The sequence below is a fragment of the Hypomesus transpacificus genome, chromosome 25, assembly GCF_021917145.1.
Source record: "Hypomesus transpacificus isolate Combined female chromosome 25, fHypTra1, whole genome shotgun sequence".
NCBI classification, from domain to species: Eukaryota; Metazoa; Chordata; class Actinopteri; order Osmeriformes; family Osmeridae; genus Hypomesus; species Hypomesus transpacificus.
The window spans coordinates 6,094,636-6,117,003 of record NC_061084.1 but is presented as its reverse complement, the minus strand read 5'-3'; the positions used below and the strand labels follow the sequence as shown (position 1 = coordinate 6,117,003).

At 42.7% G+C, this 22,368-nt stretch overlaps 4 protein-coding genes across 4 annotated transcripts in view; 1 reads left to right on the top strand and 3 right to left on the bottom strand.

Moving 5' to 3' along the window:
* Positions 1–2,386, bottom strand: part of LOC124486934 (mitogen-activated protein kinase kinase kinase 11) — a 28,770-nt gene extending 26,384 nt beyond the window's left edge. Inside the window, exon 1 of the mRNA XM_047048821.1 lies at positions 534–2,386. Coding sequence (XP_046904777.1) covers positions 534–1,293 — 760 coding nt within the window. The 5' untranslated portion in view covers positions 1,294–2,386. The remainder of the gene's footprint in view (positions 1–533) is intronic.
* Positions 2,387–3,802: 1,416 nt separating this feature from the next.
* Positions 3,803–8,282, bottom strand: drap1 (DR1-associated protein 1 (negative cofactor 2 alpha)). Its single transcript, XM_047048977.1, has 7 exons — positions 8,128–8,282; positions 7,316–7,388; positions 7,087–7,180; positions 6,754–6,876; positions 6,540–6,630; positions 5,965–6,050; positions 3,803–5,586 (listed from the first exon to the last, which is right to left on the bottom strand). The coding sequence occupies exons 1-7, from the start codon at positions 8,167–8,169 to the stop codon at positions 5,406–5,408; spliced, it is 690 nt and encodes a 229-aa protein (XP_046904933.1). The 5' UTR covers positions 8,170–8,282; the 3' UTR covers positions 3,803–5,405.
* A 238-nt stretch (positions 8,283–8,520) lies between these two features.
* c25h11orf68 (chromosome 25 C11orf68 homolog) lies at positions 8,521–10,194 on the top strand. The gene is made up of 2 exons (XM_047049042.1): positions 8,521–8,607; positions 8,888–10,194. The coding sequence occupies exon 2, from the start codon at positions 8,961–8,963 to the stop codon at positions 9,705–9,707; it is 747 nt and encodes a 248-aa protein (XP_046904998.1). The 5' UTR covers positions 8,521–8,607; positions 8,888–8,960; the 3' UTR covers positions 9,708–10,194.
* Positions 10,195–10,257: 63 nt separating this feature from the next.
* On the bottom strand, positions 10,258–21,268 carry rela (v-rel avian reticuloendotheliosis viral oncogene homolog A). Its single transcript, XM_047049041.1, has 12 exons — positions 21,100–21,268; positions 19,751–19,786; positions 19,315–19,451; positions 18,434–18,579; positions 15,729–15,820; positions 15,365–15,499; positions 14,981–15,085; positions 14,122–14,337; positions 13,867–13,944; positions 13,684–13,770; positions 13,522–13,596; positions 10,258–12,488 (listed from the first exon to the last, which is right to left on the bottom strand). Exons 1-12 carry the CDS (start codon positions 21,104–21,106, stop codon positions 11,722–11,724), a joined length of 1,881 nt encoding a protein of 626 aa, XP_046904997.1. The 5' UTR covers positions 21,107–21,268; the 3' UTR covers positions 10,258–11,721.
* Positions 21,269–22,368: the final 1,100 nt, after the last annotated feature.

Below are 22,368 nucleotides of genomic sequence, written 5' to 3'. Positions count from 1 at the left end.
CACTTCCAAATTCATAATCAAATTTCTCAAGCTTGTTGGAAGTCCAGATGGGAACAAAAATGCCAAAGTTCTTTTGAAATCATTCCTCGACTGTAGCATTAAATCAAATGAAGGATTCTCAGTGCATTGCTTTGATGGAGGAGCCATAACTGAATGTAGATGAGAAGATGAGATGGGTGAGTTTGTGTGGGTAATTCTAAAGCTATTAAAGCCTTATTATATGTTTATCTACACATATATGTGTGTATATATTTTTGCGGGAAAGGGAGACAACCATTAGACCATTCTGGTCAAAGACAGAGAACAATCTATGGCCTGGCATCCCTCCCCTCAGCCTCCAGCAAAGAATTATGATTCAATCCAAGTCACAAATATATTGAGGGCATTTTTAGGGAATTCTGAGTTACCTGGAGATTGATACCAGCCCTTATGACAGGTTTATTAAAGCCTTCGCCAGGCTCCAAGGAGCAGTTTATAAACACATCATACACATAGAAATCTTGTTAAAATCAACTATTGATAGGTGGACTTACTGTTGTTCGATTTGAGGTCCCTGTGGATGACTGGGACTATGGCCTCGGTGTGCAGGTAGAGCATGCCCCTCGCTATTTGTACGGCCCAGTTCACCAAGACGTGCGGCGGGATGCGGCGGCCTGCCAGGGCCCGGCTGAGTGCCCCACCGGATGCGTATTCCATAATGAGACATAGGTTTGGTTCCTGCAGACAGACTCCTTTGAGAGCGATGATGTTTGGGTGAGTGAGCATAGCAAACAATCGCGCCTCCTGACGCACGTTTTGGGCTGTCACGCTGATGTCTTCGTCTGGGTCTTGTCGGGCCGCTTTCACGGCCACTAAACCACCTCTCCATGTACCGCGATACACCTTGCCAAACCCACCGACTCCTATGACCTCCTCAAGGCTTAGTTCCCTAAAATCGATGGCCTCTGGATCAAACTCTCTCACTCCCACTGCTGGGCCCAGCTCCCCGACCACCGCACCGCTTTGTAGTTTCCCATATCCACTTGGCTTGAAAGAAACGTAGTTCGAGGGAAATATGCCTACTTTATTATTTACCTTCCCCGCCCACCAGCCCTCATCTCCAGAGATTTCAGAGTCCAGCGACAGAACCTCTACGAGGTCACCTTTGCGCAAGGTGAGCTCATCTTTCCCGGCCGCTTCATAATCGAATAGCGCTGTCCACACAGGATTGGTGAAGTTCCCTTTTGGTGATTGTTCCAAACTTTTCCAGTTTGACAGTGGGCCACGGCTAAAAATGGTCTTCAGCGGCTCCATGGAGCCTCAAACAGATGTTTAGACAACGTCTGATTCGGTAGTCTAGAGATTTGAAAATAAAGTACTGGACTGCGCCTCTCTCCCTGTTCTGTCTTTCCAGTTGGTTCATCGGGTACCAGCGAAATTTGTCCAAAGGCTGCGCCAACAATGAGGCTACAAACATATAGTCAACGATTGCATAATAAAAATGGTCTTTCTTTCGTATCGACATGGATAGATAAAAAGATACAAATGTAACCTAGTCTGCAGTGTGTCCAAAAGTTAAGTTGTGTCTAAGCAGGTTGTTTTTCTAACTGGTATGGTGTGCAGTTTACACGCACGTTTGACCATTTATTAAATGTATTTAGGACTACAACTCACAGAAATACATTTCACATGATGGACTGAGACTTAATAGCCTACTGATATTCTCAAAGGACAAAGCTGACTGTTGCCTGTGTGGATGTGTCATGCAATTATCAACAGGTGCTATACAATAGCCTACCCAGAACATTGGGGAATTACAGCTCCAATGCAAGGTCCCATGTCCATTTCGTTGTCCATTTTGAGTTTCTTTGTATTTTTAGCCATTAAGTGCAGTGGCCACCATAAGCAGGAAGCGCTGAGGAGTGGAGAAGAATAGCAGGAAAGGAGCATTCAGTCCTGCTAACCCGTGCTTTACGGCAAGTTTCAAAGCTGACCAACTCGCCCAAAATCCACTAGCCTACTCGAATAACAGTGTCTTGTCCGAAACGTTTTTGCGCTATGTCAATAAATCCTACATCCGTTTGCGCAACTGTATCCATATTTGCTCTGTCGTTCTGTAATACACCATATCTTCTGTAGGCTGTCTATTAACCAACAATAATGTTGTATCCGACGACTTACTAACAGGAAGGGCTAAACAAACCTACTTAGGCTAATTTTGAAGAGAACGCACTTTAGATGGTGCCATTCATGGTCCGTAACCGGATTTTAGTGCTGAGCTTGGAAAAGCTCGTTGTTATATCCGATATCCAAAAAGCGCAATGATATCTCCATTGTAATCAGTTGTGTCCCTGTTTGTTAGCTGTGTTCCCTTGTCCAAATCTCGAACTACTCTACGTCTGTGCACACAGTCAGAAAAGAGGGTGGGGTTTAGTAACTTTTTTTCCAACAGGAAAAGAATCAAATGACAGTACCAACCCAACTCTCGCTCTGGTGGAGAGATGGAAGGGGGTAGGCTACGGCTTGACGGACAGTCTGCTCTCGTTTTATCTACGAAAATGCAGAGAACAAATCGGTTAGTTAAAAGTCCTTTGCAAATTGGTCACGATACAACAGCAAAATAGTTTTTACAAAAATCCACAGTTCTGTGATATTAGTTTATTGTTGCTTTTACGTGATTCACATCAATATGTATCACAGCAATAAAACAGTTTAGAAACGTTTTAATTATCACAGTAAAATGGCTATAAGGGATATGTTCTTAGTTTCCTACACAATGCTATAGTCATTGTTCAGCCATGATGTTACCCAAATTAGTCCTAAATATTGATTAGAGCAAAGTACTCATTAATGTGTGTATATATATAATGTTAAATAATATAATGGGATGTATCTAAAATCAAATGTTCATGCATTTGCAAACCAAAGTCGCCCCCATCCTCATTGGTTCATGTTGGCCAGTTATTGGGCGGTCACCTTTGCCTTGGCTGCTGTATGGAAACTGTGTGCTTCCTTCAGTTGGTCTTTTGATGGCTCCCCTGCCCCAACGGTGGGCGTTTGTGGGTCTGCCACCTCCTGAAGTCAAGTCAACCCAACCCCCCCACCCCCCCGCCCCCCCACAGACATCCACACACACTGTCCCCTCACCCCTCCATCCACCTCTAGCCCCCTCCCCAGTGCTGCTGACTCATCGCTTGTGCAGGAAGGATGCAATTGTTTTTGCAGCCCGGTGACTGAGAGGAGATGGGACTGCTATATTTACTCTGTTAAACCAAAATCAGAGGCAGAAGGAGTCTGGGTGCTATGAGGAGGTTAGGTGTGTCAGTGTGTCTGTGTGTGGAGGTGGGGTAGTGCACTGTCAAATCATAATACCCCACTCAGAGCTAAGTGCCAGGGGCTTGAATAGGGGAAAGCATACTACAGCAATAGCGAATAGCAAAAAAGTACATTCACAACAAAACTCTCATTACACTTTAGCTATGCTTGAAAATACAGTACGATTCGTTTTTTGAAATCTCGACACACCTCTGGTGTATCGCATTCTAAGTAATGATAGGGTATGAAAATACGCCACAGTCCTACAGTAAGCCAGATTCATTGATAAACAAGCTTTTCCATGCCCCATTCAGAGGCCGGTGAGGACTGTGGGCTGCAGTGTGGCAGAAAACAAAGGCTGTGTTTCACTACCGTGAAAATCTCAGGTGTCACCCAGGTGTCAAATGAGCAGGCACAACCATCATAACAAATTCCACTGTGATTCATGTCATAGATATGCTTGGTGGGAAACATGTCATGGAAATCAACCAAAACAAGTTGACCTGTGTTTTATTGAAATTTGAACTTTATTTCACTCATACAAAATAAAAAGAATGTTAAAAGTTTTACATACAGCATCAATTCTGACTGCCTACCTTGAAACTAATTAATATCAAGACCGACAGAGTAGCAGGCCCTATGCTTCTTCTGTTTTAAATGCGTACATTAAAACAATCTAAAAGAGAGAAAAAGAAACATGAAACACGGAGGAAAATTGGATTCAAAAAGGGGGCATAACGGTCCAAAACTTGGCAAATAATAGGTGAAGGAGGGGGTGGGGGGGGGGGGGTAACTTTAAAAACAAAGTTAGAATCTAAAGGGAGAATCACAGAATCCGTCTCATCTTTTGACATCACAGCAAGCGCAACCCAGATACCTTCTGTCTTCAATGTAAAGAGTTGTGGCTGATTGGGGCTTGGGACACAAAGGAATATCATTCATAATTTTAGGAGCATTTTTGTCATCATAAAAATAAACAGAAACAAAAAAAAATAAACAGATTACCAAGTTTGTTGTTATATATAATGATATTATGGATATGGTTGACTTTTGAGGTGAGGTCGATGTATTCACTAGGACGCCTGGAACTTCATAAAAACTGTGTCTTAAAAGGGAAACTAAGGTAAATAATGCTGAAGTTACACAACCCAGAGTAAAATACATCTCCTTGCTTTATTGCTTCTAAGGCCCTAGGGCCTTATACTAACAAATGGACTACCAGGTGATCCATGTAAGCAAGGCCTACACCTTATGGACTGGTGTCTATGGCACAAATTGAGCCTAGTCGTGATTTAAACCTGGTAATGAAGTTCCTCCATTGCTCAAGTACCTTACATCTAGACCAACGTAATCAGTATCCATAAAATCCAGAATCTTCTCCCATATCCCAGTGATGAAATGATTCCTTAGACAATCGTAGGACATCGCCTTCCCTTATTCAAGTGCTGATCACTTTCAAATACTTTTAACGGTTTCTCCTGAACTAATCTAGAGTAGATGTTTTTGCATGTATAGTATATATTTAAAGCTGTAAGGTTAATGCTTGTCTTGCTACCAACCTGAGGCCAATACTGACATTCACAAGGAGCTAGTGATATGTTCTTTGAACACCACTAAAGTCTGATACTGGAAACTGGAGCAAGACGAGAGAGAAAAACCAAAGTGCAAACTACATGAGGGACTCATAGCGTGTCCTGTCTGAATGAGAGGGGGTGGGTCTATCAAAACATACATTTTTAAGTCAGAATAGAACAACCGACACATCTTTTAAAAAAAAAAAAAAAAAAAAAAAAAAAAAAAAAAAAAAAACGGGTTCATAGTTTTTTTTTCTCTCCACAATAAAACAAGAATTGATAAAAGAAAAAAAAAAGATAAAGAAAATTAAAACACTTAATACACAACTGATGACTCGTCTTCTGCAGGGTCTTTGTCTTGACTAGGCTACATGCCTGTGTCTGCCAGCTGTTGTGGGCTTTTCTCCTTGCAACGGGGCTGCGATACCTCAGCGTCTACCCCCCGCCCCCCCCCCGCCCCTCCTCAGTGCAGCCTCGATAAGAACAACGTAGGAGGAAATAAAATGTAAAAGAGTTGGGGGGGGGGGGGGGGGGGAGCTAAGAGTCATAATCTTCGTCGTCGTCGTCGTCCTCCTCCTCTTTGTGCGGCATGGGGGCTGGAGGTGGGGGCGCTGTGCCCATCAGCGAAGGGTGAGGGGCGAAGGAGCCCAGGGGCATGGGCATGGGCTGGGCACCCTGTGCGCTGCCGACATGGAGGTACTGAGGTGGCATGTCAGGGCTGTGTTGGCACAGGCAGAAAGTGAAAATGATTAATGACGTCTATGTTAGTTATATGATACTTGTTCTACCCACACAAAGCACTGAAAGCAGCAACTTTGAGAGAGCGATCCTTTCAATTTTAACCTATCCAGTTCCCCCTGACAACTATGTCTCGACTGAGTGCAAGGTTTCCCTGCAACTTTGACTCTTGTGGCATGTTATTCTTGGTGTTTTCAACATGGAAACGTCTTTTGGAATAGAAGACTCACTCAGTCACACATTCAAACACACACTCTCATCTTTGGCCCTTTTAAGTCCCATCCCATGTCTTCTTAGCATTCAAAACTCGCCCCAAAATGTTCCTTTGTATGCTACTGACATAACACGTGTGTTGTACCTGTGGAAGCGTGAAGCTGGCTGTAGGTTTGTGCTTGACTGAGACCCATCCTCCTCCTCCTCCGTCTCGCTGTCCTCTGAGTCATCCTGTTCCCATAGCAACAGAAACAAGAGTGAGCGTTCCTCACACCTCACCCCTAGTCTCCACTCAAAGCAGACCTCACAACAACTACAACAAGCAAGGTTTAAAAAATAAATAAAATAACTAAAAATAAAAAAGCTGATGAAAATGTTAGGCTATGCTTTGTTGTTGCTCTGTGTACTACCTAAGCCCGGTGTAGCCCTGTCACTCAAGGCCAGCGGTCTTCAACCCTAGTCCTCAGGGACCCCCGATCCTGCAGGTTTTTAGATGTTTCCGTGCTCTAACACACCTGATTCAACTGTATGGTTGTTATCCAGCTCTGCAGAAGCCAGTTAACGAACATTCATTTGAATCGGGTGTGTTGGAAGAGGGGAACATCTAAAACATGCAGGCAAGAGGGTTCCTGAGGACCAGGGTTGAGATCAACTGCTCTAGGCGACTAACTTTTTTCTCTCTGATTATTGCATTGTAACAATGGTATGAATGATATCGACCTCTTGTTCAGACTCTGTGCCCGACAGCTTCTTGTCTTTCCCCTTGGAGCCTGCTCCACCATTTTTGCGACTTGACCCTGGTTTCCGACCTCTGGGTGATGGGGATAAAAGGTTATAGTGTGTAAAAACGACAACAGCAGGTATGATATCGAGGCTTGCTTCGTCCCAGGAACCGGTGGCCATTTTCCCGAGACAGGCGTGAAGCTATCCATACCTGCGGGCCACCTTGTCCCCTCCCTCCGCATGGTTGTCCTCTCCCTCGCCTTGCATGTCTGGCACGGCTGCAACCAGGTCCTTCAAGAAGTCAAACTGCTGTTCCAGCTCAATGCACTGTTTTCTGTGCACATGCAAAGCCTGGTTAGGACACCATGGTCAAGCCTGGAGACTAACAGTTTCACAAAGTGTCACTGAAGAATCGATTAGGGTTCCCAACCTCCAAATAAGGTACATACAACTCACCTACAGAGAAAAAAGTAATCAATGATAAATAGGATATTAATAGGACTAGTTTCTGGCACAACAAAAACAGACAGGTTGCAGGTCTTACAGGTGTGATGTGGTCATTGTTTTAGCATTCCGCGACTGGGTGACTTGACAGGCTTTTGTAAGGAGTGATTCCAAGAAAAGCTCAAGGGCTCGTGCTGATGTTTACATTAAGGAAAAAGGGAGATATATGATCTTACTTTGACCTAGTCGTTTCCAGGTGCACACCAATGACACGTGAATGCGCTTTGACTACAATAATCAAAACACCTCACAAACGCTGCAAAGGATACATATGATGACAGGAACTGCTGCAGCCACTTTGCCTATTTCCTCATCAGTCTGCATAATCTTCTTAATCCTTGCCTGGAATAGGAGGAGATCAGTGAGTTGGATCACTTACACATCGTTTTGGTCAGGCTGATGGTAAAAGCAAATGGGTATCATGTCTATCATTGGACGCAGATGTCAAAGGCATAGACTTGTAATGCAAGCTAAGCTCTTTCTGCCATTGGCTTGTGTCTTGGCATGGCAACGTATGGCCATTATTCAACCTGATCATGACTACAACGATGACCTTGTTGGAAGTCAACAAGTTAGCTGATTAAAACATAACCCGTGTAAACGTGGTATCGTCAGTCTATCTCACCCATATTAGCACATAACTGGCTTACTAGTAAATGCTAATAATAACAATGAAAAAGTTGTCTAATCAATAACTTTGAAAGGGTGTTCAAATTCCACTCCAGCATCATTAACTAGCGTAATGTTTACTAATCAAGTTGTTTGTTCACGCCTTGTGTTTAAACATAATATACCCGGAAAGCTACGCATGTGTAGCCAGATGGCAGAACAACTTCACGTAGCAAGCTAACTCGCATAGCTCGCTAACATGCTGGCTAACGATGAAGGCCAAATCCCAGTTCATGGAGCAGCTTGGTGCTCTGCGTTAGCTGCTAGCACTACAAGATAACCGCTAATATGCCAACTTAGCCGGTAGAGCTAGCTAGCCTGTAGCTACAACAAACAACCGACAACCATCAAGGCATTAGCAAGTCTATATACTTTCCACGTCAGTTACCAGATCAGCAACCAGTCGACTTACCGGAGGGAATCGAGCGTTATATTTCTTCTTTTTACTGGGCATTATAGAATAATCTGGCGAGATAATAAAAAATATACCTATATATACCGTTTTGACACAATCTCCACCTCTACTGTACAGCCCTGTAGCTAGCTAGCTGGTTAGCACGTAGCCCGTATCCCGAAAGCTTGTTTTCCGCTGGGTCTCAAGTGCCGTAAAATTCGGGGTGAAATGAGCCCTGGACTTGACAAAATCAAACTAAATGTTAAGTTATTTTTAGGACTGTTTTTGAGTCCTAATGGTCATATAAAATGTAAATAAATGTTTCATGACATTCTAATAAAGTAACCTTTTAATGGTTTTGCATTCTGTTATGTGTCATTCTGGGGTTGTACAATAAAGTTACTTCACCGAAATAGAATCAATCATGGCGGCATGAGATGAAATTATCTGCTGACTAGCTCATTCAAAACAACTACAAACACTCGATAACTTTTATATGTAAGTTTGCTTCGTTGTTGGCAAGTATTTCATTTTTTAATAGTCGAATCTGGACCTTTGGTCCATGCAATTAGATTAGCTTTGTTCTGTAGAGCATGCATACTTGGCTAGTCTGCTAGTTAGGTAACAATAGCAAACACATAATAGCTGATCGAAGATCAGATAGTTATGAAAAAGTATTAATTTAAAGAACGAATTCATCTGCGTCTGTAAGCTTGCCTCTAGCATGTTTTCTTATTTATAAGCCTATATGCCACACCTAATGTTTGCTTATCAACAGTAACACATTGGACCTAGAAGAACCATAACCATCAGTAGTCCACCGTGAAAACCACTGCATTGTTGACAACGCTATGGAAGACAAAGATGTTTCTGCCGGGGATGAGATGGAGAAGTGTGAACGCTTCACTGCTGAGATCTACGCAGCAGAGTCTCTGGCTGCTGACATGGACCCGTGGATTACATTTGACGCTCGCAAAACCCCCAGAGCAGAGTTTGAGAGCTGGCTGGAGACTAACAAGCCCTCACGGGTGTCCCGTTATGGGGATGAAGACGGTGGTAGAGGCCCTGTGGGGTGGATCTGTGTAAGAGGACCAGACTTTGATGACAGCTCTGGAGACGTTGACAGCCTTCTGGAGAGTTGGGATTGTTTGCTTGAGAGCGGCAGGCCGGTCAACTTCCAGACCGTGAAAGAGCTGGCACTGAACCACGGTGTGCTCGAAGGAAAATGGCTAATACACTTGGAATCTGGATTCAAGGTGGACCATGCATGGGAGTGCATAGCTCGAGCAACACTAGAAGGGAAGATCGACAGTGTTAAAGTAAGCACTCAGGACCCAAAGAACCCAAGACACGTCATCTGTGTCTACAACAACAACTTTACAGATGAGAACCAGGTGATAAGGCTCGACACCGTCATTAGGGCCACAGGGGTGAAGTGTTTTATCTCCTATAAGCCAGATGTGTACACGTACCTGGGCATATACCGCAATAACCGCTGGAAGCTTAGTCCTACCATATTCGAAAGCAAGTTTGACCTTGAGTGTGTACCCAGGCGCTCTCACGTTGTCAACAAAGTTACCAACCTGGAGGTCACTTAGGGCTGCTAGGAGGAATAAGCATGGTGGTGGTGCTGTACTGACTGACATTTTTGGGTTACGTTAATTGCCCCACAACAAGTGGGATTTTGTGCTGCCTTCGGGTCATTGTGACCCACCGTCGTGGTGCAAAAGGTGGGTCACAATGACCCGAAGGCAGCACACCGGGTTAAGAAGGCTAGGCTGTAAATAAGTATCTGATTGTGTGGGACAAAGCCCACGTCTGCCTCATTTCCTCAATATAATGTGTGTCAACAACAAAGAAACAAATCTTGTTTCAGTGTTGAGATAAGTACCATTGCCAATATTCTGGTATCTGGTCCAAGTGTTTTGGGGGGGATTTCAACAAATGTACCCTTATGTTTTACGTTAATTCACTTAATTATGATTTTAATATGTTTATGGCTTTGAATGCTCTCATTTGAGTTCTTTCTAAATTATGTAAAGTTGGACTTTTTAAAAATTGTATTTAAGTGCCAAATAAAGTTGACTTTGAAGTTGATCTGTCTTGTCACCAACCTCTATAGGGATGTAAATCATAACAAATGCCAGCTTTTAGAGTGTTATGATTTTATTTGTCACATACAGGGTCTTACACTTTCATCAGTTAATGATAAGGAAGCTTCACTAGCTAAATACGTTTTGGATTAAAAACTGACCTTGAATAGAAATTTGATAGGAGCATCTATGATAAATTGAACAATATGAGCATATATATATAAAAAAGAAACAATCTATATTGAGTCTTTATAGTAAGTCAGTGCATTTACTACATTTGTAGATCATTTTATATTTACAGAAAGTATGTTTTTATGTGTACTGAAATGTGAATTGTGCTGGATGTTTTTAGTTAGAATTTCTTTACTTGGCCTAGGTGACGATCTGTGTTCTGTGCTTTGTATGTGTACATATTACAACGTACAACAGAAAAAAAAAAACATCCATGAGGTTAAGGTGATATTTATATACAACCTTCAGTATCCTTGGATTTAAAAGATAAATGGTGGTAATGATTTCTTATACCGAGGCATAACTATACAACCCATCTCTAGCGTTTGAAAACAATTGCTATCTGAAAAATATTTGGTTTTAAAACAATCGTTTCAATGTTTTTGGACCACTAAAGCTGAAGAATGTCTACAAATCTGCCCTCTCCGAACACAGTAGCACAGTTAACCCAACTGATGAAACTCAAATGCACACTATACGTATTCCGACTTGTACATAAAAAGCACAATCTAAAGATATCATACAGATAGTATAACCCTGACCATACAATTTAGAGTCAATTTGGGAAATTATTATTTTCTAAGAGCTTCCTGTCTGACAGTGGTTTGGTATGGTGTTTTATGAATTATCTTTCAAAGAAGTGCAATTGTTGACAAGCAAATGTTTTAATTGCTTCCTGTGACAGTATAACAAAGACAGTTTTTTGATAGCTTGTTTGTCTCAAAGTCTTTGTCTTGAAAGGCCACAATATCTACTTTGTGGACAAACAAAACACACAGAAGGTGCGTTGGTATAGCCGATCACTATTAATGTTGTTTTAATATAAATGTAAGGTACAAAAACTGGGAAGGCACTATTGCAAACTTTAACCACTGGGTCTTCAAGGACCAGAGTGAATATCACTCCTGAATATTAGATGCATCACATGGCACCACTGTGCAATGTTCAAATAGAACCCAGTTTAAGGGCATTATAAAGTTTGACCGTTTTGATGGTGACATTCCAGTTCATCCTTGTGATTCACCATCCATGGCAAACTGACCAATACACCTGTGTCCCACTATCACCACTGTCCACTTAGTATCAGAAAGGTACTTCAGGTATCAAAATAAAGAATATCCATATAGATAAAAGTGGCACACTAAGATAACCACCAATTTGTTTTTCCTTGGTTTCTATTTACATTACAAAGAAAGTGGAGCTGAATTGGGTCTCAAGGGACAAAGTTCCTGAATTATTTGAAGGCTTATGAATCTGTGAGGGGGAAAAAGGACAACGTTTACGTCGGTTAGTTTCCAGACACAAAACCTGCATGCGGGTCGCTGAAAATGGACATAAGACGCTCCTCGTCAATGGAGCTGAAACAGTCCTGGTCCTCCAAGGAGACCGGCTGAACGGCGGGGCCAGGGAAAGTGTCCATCATGCCATTTTCTTGGAGCAGACTGACAATGCTGTTGGGGTAGTTCATGTAGGGGAAGCCACCGGTATTGGACGCTGGATCGCCTGGGTTCTGCACGCTGCTGTTCTGGAGGGCGGAGGAGCTTGCCTGGGACGATGCCTGAGAGAAGGCGGATGCTCCATTTCCCTGCGCTTCCACTTGGCCCTCCAGCAGAGCGCGGACGTCATCCATATTGAGGCTTTCCAGGTTGCCCTGGGAACCGACGTCAAAACTGGGGAACTCACACAGATCTTCAGCATCAAACCGGAGTTCTGGGTTGTCTCCCACGCTGGGCCCTTTCTGGGGCGTGTTGACCTGGGGCTCAGAGGGAAAGGTGCAGAAGGATAACTCGGGGATATCCATGAAATTGACGGTGGAGTAGGCCTGGGTTGTGGAGGCCTCCGCAGCCGACGGCTGGACCTGGGTGGAGTAACTGGACACCGGCGTAGCTTTGGGCTGGGAGTCTAGGGTGAGGCTGCTGAGGAAATTCCATGTCTGATTGGTGGTAGCAGGTGCGACCTCTGGCTGGTTTGAGAACAGGTGACCTGGCGGCAGGTTGAAACAGGACAGGTTCTTGGCTGAAGGGATGGTACCACCGGACACCACTGGGTTCACACCTGCAGAAGGCAAAAACACAAGGCCTCACTTTCACTGGAAAATTGGACTTGGAGAACTGTAATGAGACAGTTCATTCATACTGGCATCTAAGCATGCAGCCACAAATTCATTGCTTAAAAATATGTAGCGCAGACCAGGGCCGGCGTTTGCTCTAGGCAAACTAGTCAGCCACGAAGAGGGGGCGCCAAATACCGAAGTGAGTCCATTAATTAACCGTCCCGCACCACCAGCAGAGGGCGCCAAGGCTGGGTGGGGGGGCGTCTCCGATTTGCGCTCCCGGGGGGGGGGGGGGGGGGGGGGGGGGGAGGCACTATAGCAAACCTATAGCAAAACTTTCTATTTTCTTAAGGTTTACATCGACTATGTGTCATACATCCCTAAAATAAATAGCTATTTTCAAATGATTTGCAATTTATAGAGTTGATACTTGGTGGTGTAAAATTCATTTGAAGTACTGGTGACATCATTACAAGTAATTCAAATGAAACTTTTAAAATAATGAGTAGGCGAACCAATATGCAATGTGAAAGGATAGATGGTTATTCAGTCACAACAAAAGCCTTGACATTCAGTAAATCTCACCAATGGCAGTTAGAAGACCTCTACTCACCCCTAAAACAGGAAAGGATTCTTTGGGACAGCATTACAGGTATCTTTTATCGAGAGCTTTGGCTATTAAGTCGGTTTCTATTCCCAGTTGGTTCAATTGGATTTGCTAATTGTTTTTATTTTGAGGTTGGGAAGTTTCTCTTATTATGCATCTCCATGTTGTAAACTCTAGGGGCAATGCTTCTAAACCGGCCTCTAAACTAAGAATATATATGGGCGTGATATTTAATTGACGATTGTTTTCAGCCACCACATTCATCACCGCCCAATCATTTTTGCACTGGGATTAGCAAGAAACAAACGTTTCATGAGTCACACGTGAACCCTGTCAGAAGACGATTTGTGACTCGGATCTGCTGGTTTGACCGGCATATGATGAAAACAAACGACCATTTTGACGGTTAGGAGAGAAGAAAGGTTTACCAGCTTGAACACTTGTAACCGGAGGCTTTACAGTGACTGGTCTCCTGGCCATGGGACCTTCTGTTGGCATGGGTGCTGAAATCATAAACACACCCACACACACTTACAAACATTCATAATAAAATCGTGTTTAGGTAAAGAGACAAGTAGAATGACACTTACCAGGCATCATGGCCCCTGGTTTCACATTCGGGAATATTCCATGTGTTCGCTTTCCATGGGCCATGGGACTCTCTGCTGGCATCGGTGCTGAAATAATAAACACACTTTTACAAACAGTATAAACATTCATTACTCAATTGTTTGAAGGTAAAGAGACGGTAGGAGATAGTTCTAGAAACCTACCAGGTATCATGGGCACCAGTTTCATATTCTGAAATAATCCCTGTGTTCGTTTTCTCTTTTGTATCAGCCTGTACTCATCTACAATGTGAAACAAAACAATCCTGTCAAACATAATGTAAAACTTACAGTGATACCAATGACCTGTACTCATTTAGTCATGTTTCATTTTAAAAGATGTGAATTAAATATCAAACATGTGAAGCACATGTCAGAGTAACCTAGCAAGCTATCATGGTAGACACACAAGGAGCTGACCTTGTTCTGAGGGCAGGAACTGGAACACCATGGGCTCGCTGACCTCGCGGTCGGACGGCCGCCGCAGCTGCATCTGGACCCTGACTGGCTCAGTCAGGTTGTTGTCATGGTAGGGCGGCGTCCGGAACACGATGGCCACCTGTCTGTGGACATCGGCCTGCGAGAACGTTCCCTTCTCCTCCCAAGTGTCCTGGAAGAAACGCACCTCGATGTCCTCTGATAGGAATGGGGAGGGGGGGGGGGGGGGGGTAGCAGGGTTAGGAAGGTGGAGAGAAAAGGACGTTTCTTCTGTGGAAGCTACCAGACTGCAGTGGCTATCTCTGACCCACCCTCCCTGCTGTCCACACTCTTTTACACCCTGACTACACCACTTCCACCACGGTGCTTAAAATTACTAACAAACACAATGAGAAATAGGATCCCAGCACTTTTTTCTGACCAAATCGGAAAAAAGTCCCTGTTATATGAACTTTAACCCAATTCGCTATGGATAAGAGTGTCTGCTAAATGACTAAATATAAATGTAATTCACAAAAAAACAGCACGGGTAGGGAAACCACGGTGACTAAGTAGACACATCAGGAAGGAAGAAACCACACTTTCAGACATCTCTTTTTCAAGTGGAGCAACTTCAGAGAAAAGCTCATTCAAATACAGGAACAGTGCCACTGTCTGGGACCATTATTAGCTACTTAGCATAAATCACTAACAACACAGACAGAAGTACAATGACATGGTAGGCGAAGGTTAAGAAATGAAACAGTGAAAAATAGCCAAATAAAGATAAAGACATCTTTGAACAGACAGACAATTCCAGAGACAAAAAGGAGTACTTCTTTGACCGGGTGGATGAAACTACCTTTTTGCACTTTGTCACAGAGCAGGAAGATTTCATCCCCCCCTCTGCAGCTGCCAGAGTTGCGGTTGACTCTGCAAATCTTCAACTCAGCAGTGTTGGGTGCTCCTGTTGAACACAAGACAATGGAGTAGGAAAGGTACCATGCTGTGTACACATCTGGAGACTTACAGAAAAAAGGGTTATGGAGAGTCAAGCGAGAGTAGCCGACTTCCTGTAAGCTTGACACGTCTGTGTGTGTGTGTGCGTGTGTGTGTGACAGAGAGAGAGAGAGTGAGTGAGTGAGTGAGTGAGTGAGAGTGTGTGTGTCTAGTGTTTGAGTGCATGTGCATTGGAGTGACTTATCGCACGTTTGGTGTGTACGTGTGTGCAAGACTGAAGACTCACGGTTGTCATAGATAGGCTGGGACACCACAGGCTCCAGAGCTAGGAGCTCCCCAGTGGCCAGAGTTATGGAAGCCTGGAAACACAGCCTTGCCGCATTCAGGTCAAACTCATCTTCCCACACCTTAGCCTCGGGAACTGCAGCCAAAACAGTGCCCGAACAGGGGTGGTCAGGGAGCGGTTGTGATTCGAGAAACACTTATCTGGTATCAACACACTGCATCCTGCCCCAGGCGAGGTCATTTAAGGATACTCACGCAATACCGAGCCCAACAAAACACATATCAGTGCTGGCTGAGAGGTTTTAGTATTATGGTAGAGAACTGCTGAACATTGGCGAGTTTGGGTTTGGGTTGGTGTGCCTTACTATTGAAGGGGTTGTTACGGGTCTGAAGTCTGCATGTAATTGCTTCGGTCACATCCTTTTTCTTCACACACTGAATGCCCAGGTTTTGAAAACTGAAAGCAGATCAATAGAGAGAACTTGAGAACGAGCACTTGCTGCATGACTGAGATTCAATGAACCATTTTTTCCATAAATTGAAAGCAGCGTTAACATGTGAAATGACACAGTGCAGAGGGAATGCACATGAGAAATCTCCTCAGCTGAAGTCAAAATGATTCACTTCAAAAAAGGGTGCACCTTGCCATGATAAAAAGGACAAAATGATTCACTTTACTGTCTCTCTGGTCACCCAGGCATAACACAGATGGATGACTGTTTATGAAGACATTAGCAGGTCTACAGAACATTGTGTTTGTTTGCATTTCATCACACACACTCACACAAAACCACCAGCACCATTTCCCACATTCAGCCCAGGATCAAACAACAAAAAAATCCATCCACAAATCGTCTTTGGCACATATTTACAGAAGTAAATATTGACATATTTACAGAAGTGCACAAGCCTACAAAAAGTAGCGGGGCTGGGAAATTCATCAAGATTTTATTTTCAGTTACTATTTGGGCTTCAAATGATGATCAAAACTAGATTATCAAGATTTAACGATTACTGTGCCGCATTCCGTTTCGGAATCACTGTAATAAAAATGACTTATCTCCCCCCAAAGTGAGTGGCTCGCTGTCAAATACTCCCCTTTTCTACCTCCTGCCTGGTACATTGTAGCTGAGACTAGAACACCTTTATATCCCTCTGTCTTTATCAGGATTGCCATCCGGTGATACTTTTGAGACAAGCTTATACATTGTTGTTGTTTGTTTTTCAGTTGAATTGTTTTTAAAGTTCAAGAAAATCCACTGTTAAAAAGACGAATTGTTTTCAATGAATGCATGACGTTTCCAAAGTCAATGCTTTCAATAACCGTGAGGTCAATGTTGATAAAAATATTCATACAGTGCCCTCCAAAAGTATTGGAACAGTGAGGCCAATTCCTTTATTTTTGCTGTAGACTGAAAACATTTGGGCTTGACATCAAACGATGAATGTGAAACCAGAGATCAACGTTTCAGCTTTTATTTCCAGGTATTTACATCAGGATCTGATGCACAAATTAGAAAATATCACCTTTTTGTTCGAACCCACCCATTTGTCACGTGAGCAAAAGTATTGGAACATATGACTGACAGGTGTGTTTTGTTGCCCAGGTGTGTCCTATTACATACATTATTCAATCAATAAATACCACTGAATGTCTACACTCAGGTTCAGATTGGGTAAGATAGGTTTTGTCTATGCAGACTGTATTCAGAGGTGAAAACAACATGAAAACCGGAGCGCTGTCTTTGGGTGAAAAACAAGCAATTGTGAGTCTTAGAGAAGATGGAAAATCAATCAGAGCCATTGCAGAAACATTGGCCATAGCCAGTACAACCATTTGGAATGTCCTGAAGAAGAAGAAAACTACTGGTGTACTAAGTAACAGACGTCGAACAGGTAGACCAAGGAAAACATCAGCAGTTGATGACAGAAACATTGTGAGAGCTGTAAAGAAAGACCCTAAAACAACTGTTAGTGAGATCAGCAACAACCTCCAGATGCCAGGAGTGAAGGTATCACTATCTACTGTTCGCAGAAGACTTCATGAACAAAAGTACAAGGGCTACACCAGAAGATGCAAACCACTCATTAGCAAGAAGAATAGGAAGGCCAGGCTGGAATTTGCCAAAAAGTACAGAGATGAACCTCAAAAATTCTGGGACAAAGTTTTATGGACTGATGAGACAAAGATTAACTTTTACCAAAGTGATGGAAAGGCTAAAGTTTGGAGAAAGAAAGGAACTGCTCATGATCCCAAACACACAAGCTCATCTGTGAAACACGGTGGAGGTAATGTCATGGCTTGGGCTTGCATGGCTTCTTCTAGGACGGGCTCATTAATCTTCATTGAGGATGTAACACATGATGGCAGCAGCAAAATGAACTCGGAAGTCTACAGAAACATTTTGTCTGCCAATTTAAGGAAAGATGCAACCAAACTGATTGGCAGAGCCTTCATCATGCAGCAAGATAACGACCCAAAACACACTGCCAAAACAACAAAGGAGTTCATCAGGGGCAAGAAATGGAAGGTATTAGACTGGCCAAGTCAATCTCCAGACTTAAACCCTATAGAGCATGCATTTTACCTGCTTAAGAGGAGACTGAAGGGAGGAACCCCACAAAACAAACAACAACTGAAAGAGGCTGCAGTGAAAGCCTGGGAAAGCATCAAAAAGGAAGAATGCAAAAGTTTGGTGACGTCAATGGGTCACAGACTTGCTGCAGTTATTGAAAGCAAAGGATTTGCAACTAAATATTAAGTCTTATTCACTTAAATATGTTTTAAGTATATCTGTTCCAATACTTTTGCTCACATGACAAATGGGTGGATTCAAACAAAATGTGATATTTTCTTAGTTGTGCATCAGATCCTGATGTAAATACCTGGAAATAAAAGCTGAAACGTTGATCTCTGGTTTCACGTTCATCGTTTGATGTCAAGCCCAAATGTTTTCAGTCTACAGCAAAAATAAAGGAATTGGCCTCACTGTTCCAATACTTTTGGAGGGCACTGTACATTCAATTTTTGCCATAATCGAGCAGTCCGACAAAGCGCTTCTGCGTGTACCTGTGTACTCGTCTCTCCTGCAGGTCAGCCTCATAGTAGCCATGTTTGCAGTCTTTCCCAACCAGCTCGTGGGGGTGGGGCTTGTGGGGAACGTCCTTGGTCACCAAGGAGATGCGTACACGCAGGGGACCACTGTAGTTATGCACCTGCCAGGGAGGGAAGGGAAATATGTTTGCAGTTAAGATCAACAATCTACTCACCTTCCTTCTCGACAAAAAAAAGACCCAAAGGGCAGGGAAATAAAAAATAAGGACATGATAGCACAAATCGAAGTGCTCCAAAACATCTAGAACCGGAATGCATTTGTAAACCTACAGTATATATTCATTTGAGAACTGCACCCAAAATGTTTGTTCTCCTCCTGTCTGATGCCAGGCACGGTTTGTTGTAACCCCACTCAAACTGAGAAGAACCCAATCACAACCCATACTAAGTCCTCACTCCAAAATAAGTCTGGATATCAGCACTTATGGTTGAGTCGCCAACAGGGACTTAGGAGACCTACTGTATCGTTCGTAACCGAGTTCTAACAACGTTCAGACTACTCCTGTAGTCCCCTAATGAATTACATAGGGAACTCCCAAACCATCAAACAATGGCTGTATTTGACAGTTGTAAACTGGAAGGTCACAATGAAAATCACAGCTTGTATTTGCTATTGATATTTAACTCTAGAAAAGGTGCAGAGACAACATCTTGGTATTCCATCGAAAGATTCACTTTTCTTTTGTTTGTCATATTTGAAGGTCAGTACAACTTTTCCGGAAACAGTGACCCGTATCAAAAAGGTGGCTTTTCTAAGGAAGTACAAACCAACATGTACAGTAAACTAAACCAACAGAGTGAGAGGTGAGTGAGGTGAACTCAGATAGGCTGCTAACCTTGATAGTGGGGTGTGTCTTGGTGGTGTCATTGCTCTTCTCTCCAGGGATGCTTCCGGCAGAGCGGCCCTCACACTTGTACCTAAACCTCATCCCCCTCTGTTTGGGCTGCTCTATGATCTCTATGAAGGGGTTCCCTGTGGAGTTATGGAGAAGTAAGATGGTGGAGGGAGAGGAAAAGAGAGAGCGGGAAAGGGTTTGTGAGTGCCAGAAAGACAGTGAATGAGGTGAACCAGGGTGTGCGTCACCCTCACCAATCTGTTCATTTTGTGCAGTTTGTGTATCTCAGATATCAAAACACATCCCAATGAGTCACTGTGTAACATCAGTTCAAAGTAGGCAGTCTTGAGAGACATGTGAATATGCAAGAAACAGGGCTAATTGATAGAGAAGTTGCACCCGATGAACCCAATATTTTAAATGATCTTAGACTTACCTTGGTTCAGTGGGGCCTGCCCCCATCTATACATTCCTGTGGGAACAGACAGGACACAGCCACTCAGCATAAATAAACACCCAGGTTTTATTGCTTGATTACAAAAGAAACTATATCGAGTGTTCGGTAAGCAATAGTGGTAAAACATCAACTCTTTTATATAATACATAACTAAAAGTAGAAATGCAGTCTGGTTCCTCTTCTCATAATGGATGAACACAGATAGAGAGAACACACCTGGTAGATAGTAAACTAACCACAATAAAAGGTATTAGGGATAGGCTACTGTTTTTTCAACCACCCTATATTGTCTCAAATTAAATTTCTAGCGCAGATATATGTAAAAGACAAAGAAGAGATACTTGTTGCTTGCTGTTGCTACTTTTTTCCCTCCCCATTTTTTATTTATCCTTTTTTATCAGTGTTTTGAAAAGCCCGCACAATGTAACATTAGACAAAGCCCCAAACAGGAAGTTATGTTACACAGATTAGAAATCCGACTGTTGCCTACATGAAAGTTGTTTGATACAATCAGATGATTTGGCACACCCACTTTATATAACAGAAGGCACAACAAAGTAGCCTATAATGTCGTTTAGTAAGATCCTCGATTTCGGGTTTAACTTCAACAAACTAATAAACTTTCTATGCGTGTCTTTCTGTTGGACTTAGAAACAAAACGTGCCAAAAGACAGCGCCCTCCTTTCAGCCTTTTGCAGCCAACTTGCTGATAGCCTTCAAAAACGAATCAATAGCCTATATTAATGTGGTTCCTCGTGTTCATTTCTTAGAACTTCTCGTTACACACCGTTTAGCCAGTATCCAATGTACAGTCTGCGTAGTAAAAGTTGGCTAGATTTAGGATAGGATACGGGTCATAGGCTATAGTTGATTTGGTATGTGATCCACCCAAATGTCTACATTGTCGGCAACTTCTACATAACTCGCCGATGGGAAATCAACAACATATGACAACTCAGTGATTGAAAATAATTAATCGGTTAGGCCTCTTGACAGCCTATTTAGATTAAAAATAGCCTACGCATAAATCGTAACACGAAAGGTTGTTTCGTACGATCAAGTGCAACTCGCACACGACAGATTCTGTAAAACGACAGTTTTAGGGACAGACAATTGATAGGAAGATTAAATGGTGTTGATGTAGACCGAACTTCCTACTGTCAAGTAACTCGAAGACAGTGATCTCCATTATTTGGTGCTGACTCCTCCTGCTGTAGTGCAATACCCATGGCGTATGGGGCTTTCCCTCAGTGCGCAAACAAGTTGCTGGTCTTCCTACATGAGAAACAAATGCAATCGCTTACCCCTCAGTTGCTGAACAAACTTACCATCCATATTAGACTTCAGTTTAAGCCACTCGTGTTGTTATGTCAGCCTTTTGGCGTACGGGTTGTTTCTAAAGAGATATCTTTAACATAGAATAAGGTGTCTTTGTAAACTGCTTTTGACAGAATGCTCTGCCGCCTCCGCCTTCGAGTCGCCGATGCAATTTGCCACCGCCCCCTCTATTTTTTTATTATTTATTTGCCACCGCCCCCTCAAACATTGCGGAAATACCCAGATGACGTAGCCCACGAAGGAAAGAAGTAGGCAGGAAAGCCATACGCGAATGTGACTTTTAAAACAACTTAGGTCAAGGTATAGACAAACACACTTTCTCTAGACTTTCTCAAATTATTTAATAATTTGGGTCAAATTCCTTCTTCATCTTGAGATTGCTTATAAAAAGCGCTATACAAATAAATGTGATTTGATTTGATCTCCAATGCAACATTCACATAACCTATGATACAGGCCTACTGCCTTATGATATGGTCAAAGGCAAAGCTGTCTGAGCACCCTGTTCCTCAACTTTCTCTGACAGACTTTTGGAAATTCTGTATCGAGAAACTACAAGTCCCTTGGTCTTTATCTTTGTATCTAACTTTTTAGTTGCTACTGCATTTTTGTTTTTGTTTAGTTTAGTTTTTTTTGTCATACACGAAGAATATTTAGAGTTTTTAGCCTCTCCAAAATTCCAATGGAATCTGAAAATTAATTGTCAAATCTGGGAGTATTTCATTTACTAATGCATGGCTGACACCTGTGTTTCATACACCTAGGGCCATAGGCTATCTCATCTGTGGCTGTTGGTCATGTTTGGGATACTTAGGCTACATTGCCAGAGGAGGGCGCTATAATCTAATTTTATTACGAGATTAGCCTATGGTTGAGCAGAGCCTTGCTTTACAGAGTTGACAACAGAAAAGTTCATTATGTTTAAGATATGTTGCTTCAAATCTATTTTGATTTGTATCAAATAGTGATAGCCTATGATATTGCAACTTAAAATGATCATTAAAAACCAGCTCCACGATTGTGTAGTTTCAACAATGAACAAAATTAATGTGTCATGTCATTATTTGAAGTTAAATTCAATTATTGCCATAACAATGGAAAACCTAGCCTAGCCTACACACTACACAGGCCTGTCATTGCCAAAGACAATTAAGATATAGCCTACGCTGCATGCTTTATAAAATCTCTTCAGTGGTTACAACACATAAATTGCTAACCACCAACAAGAAAATCGTTGACGTAGAGTATAATAGGCATTA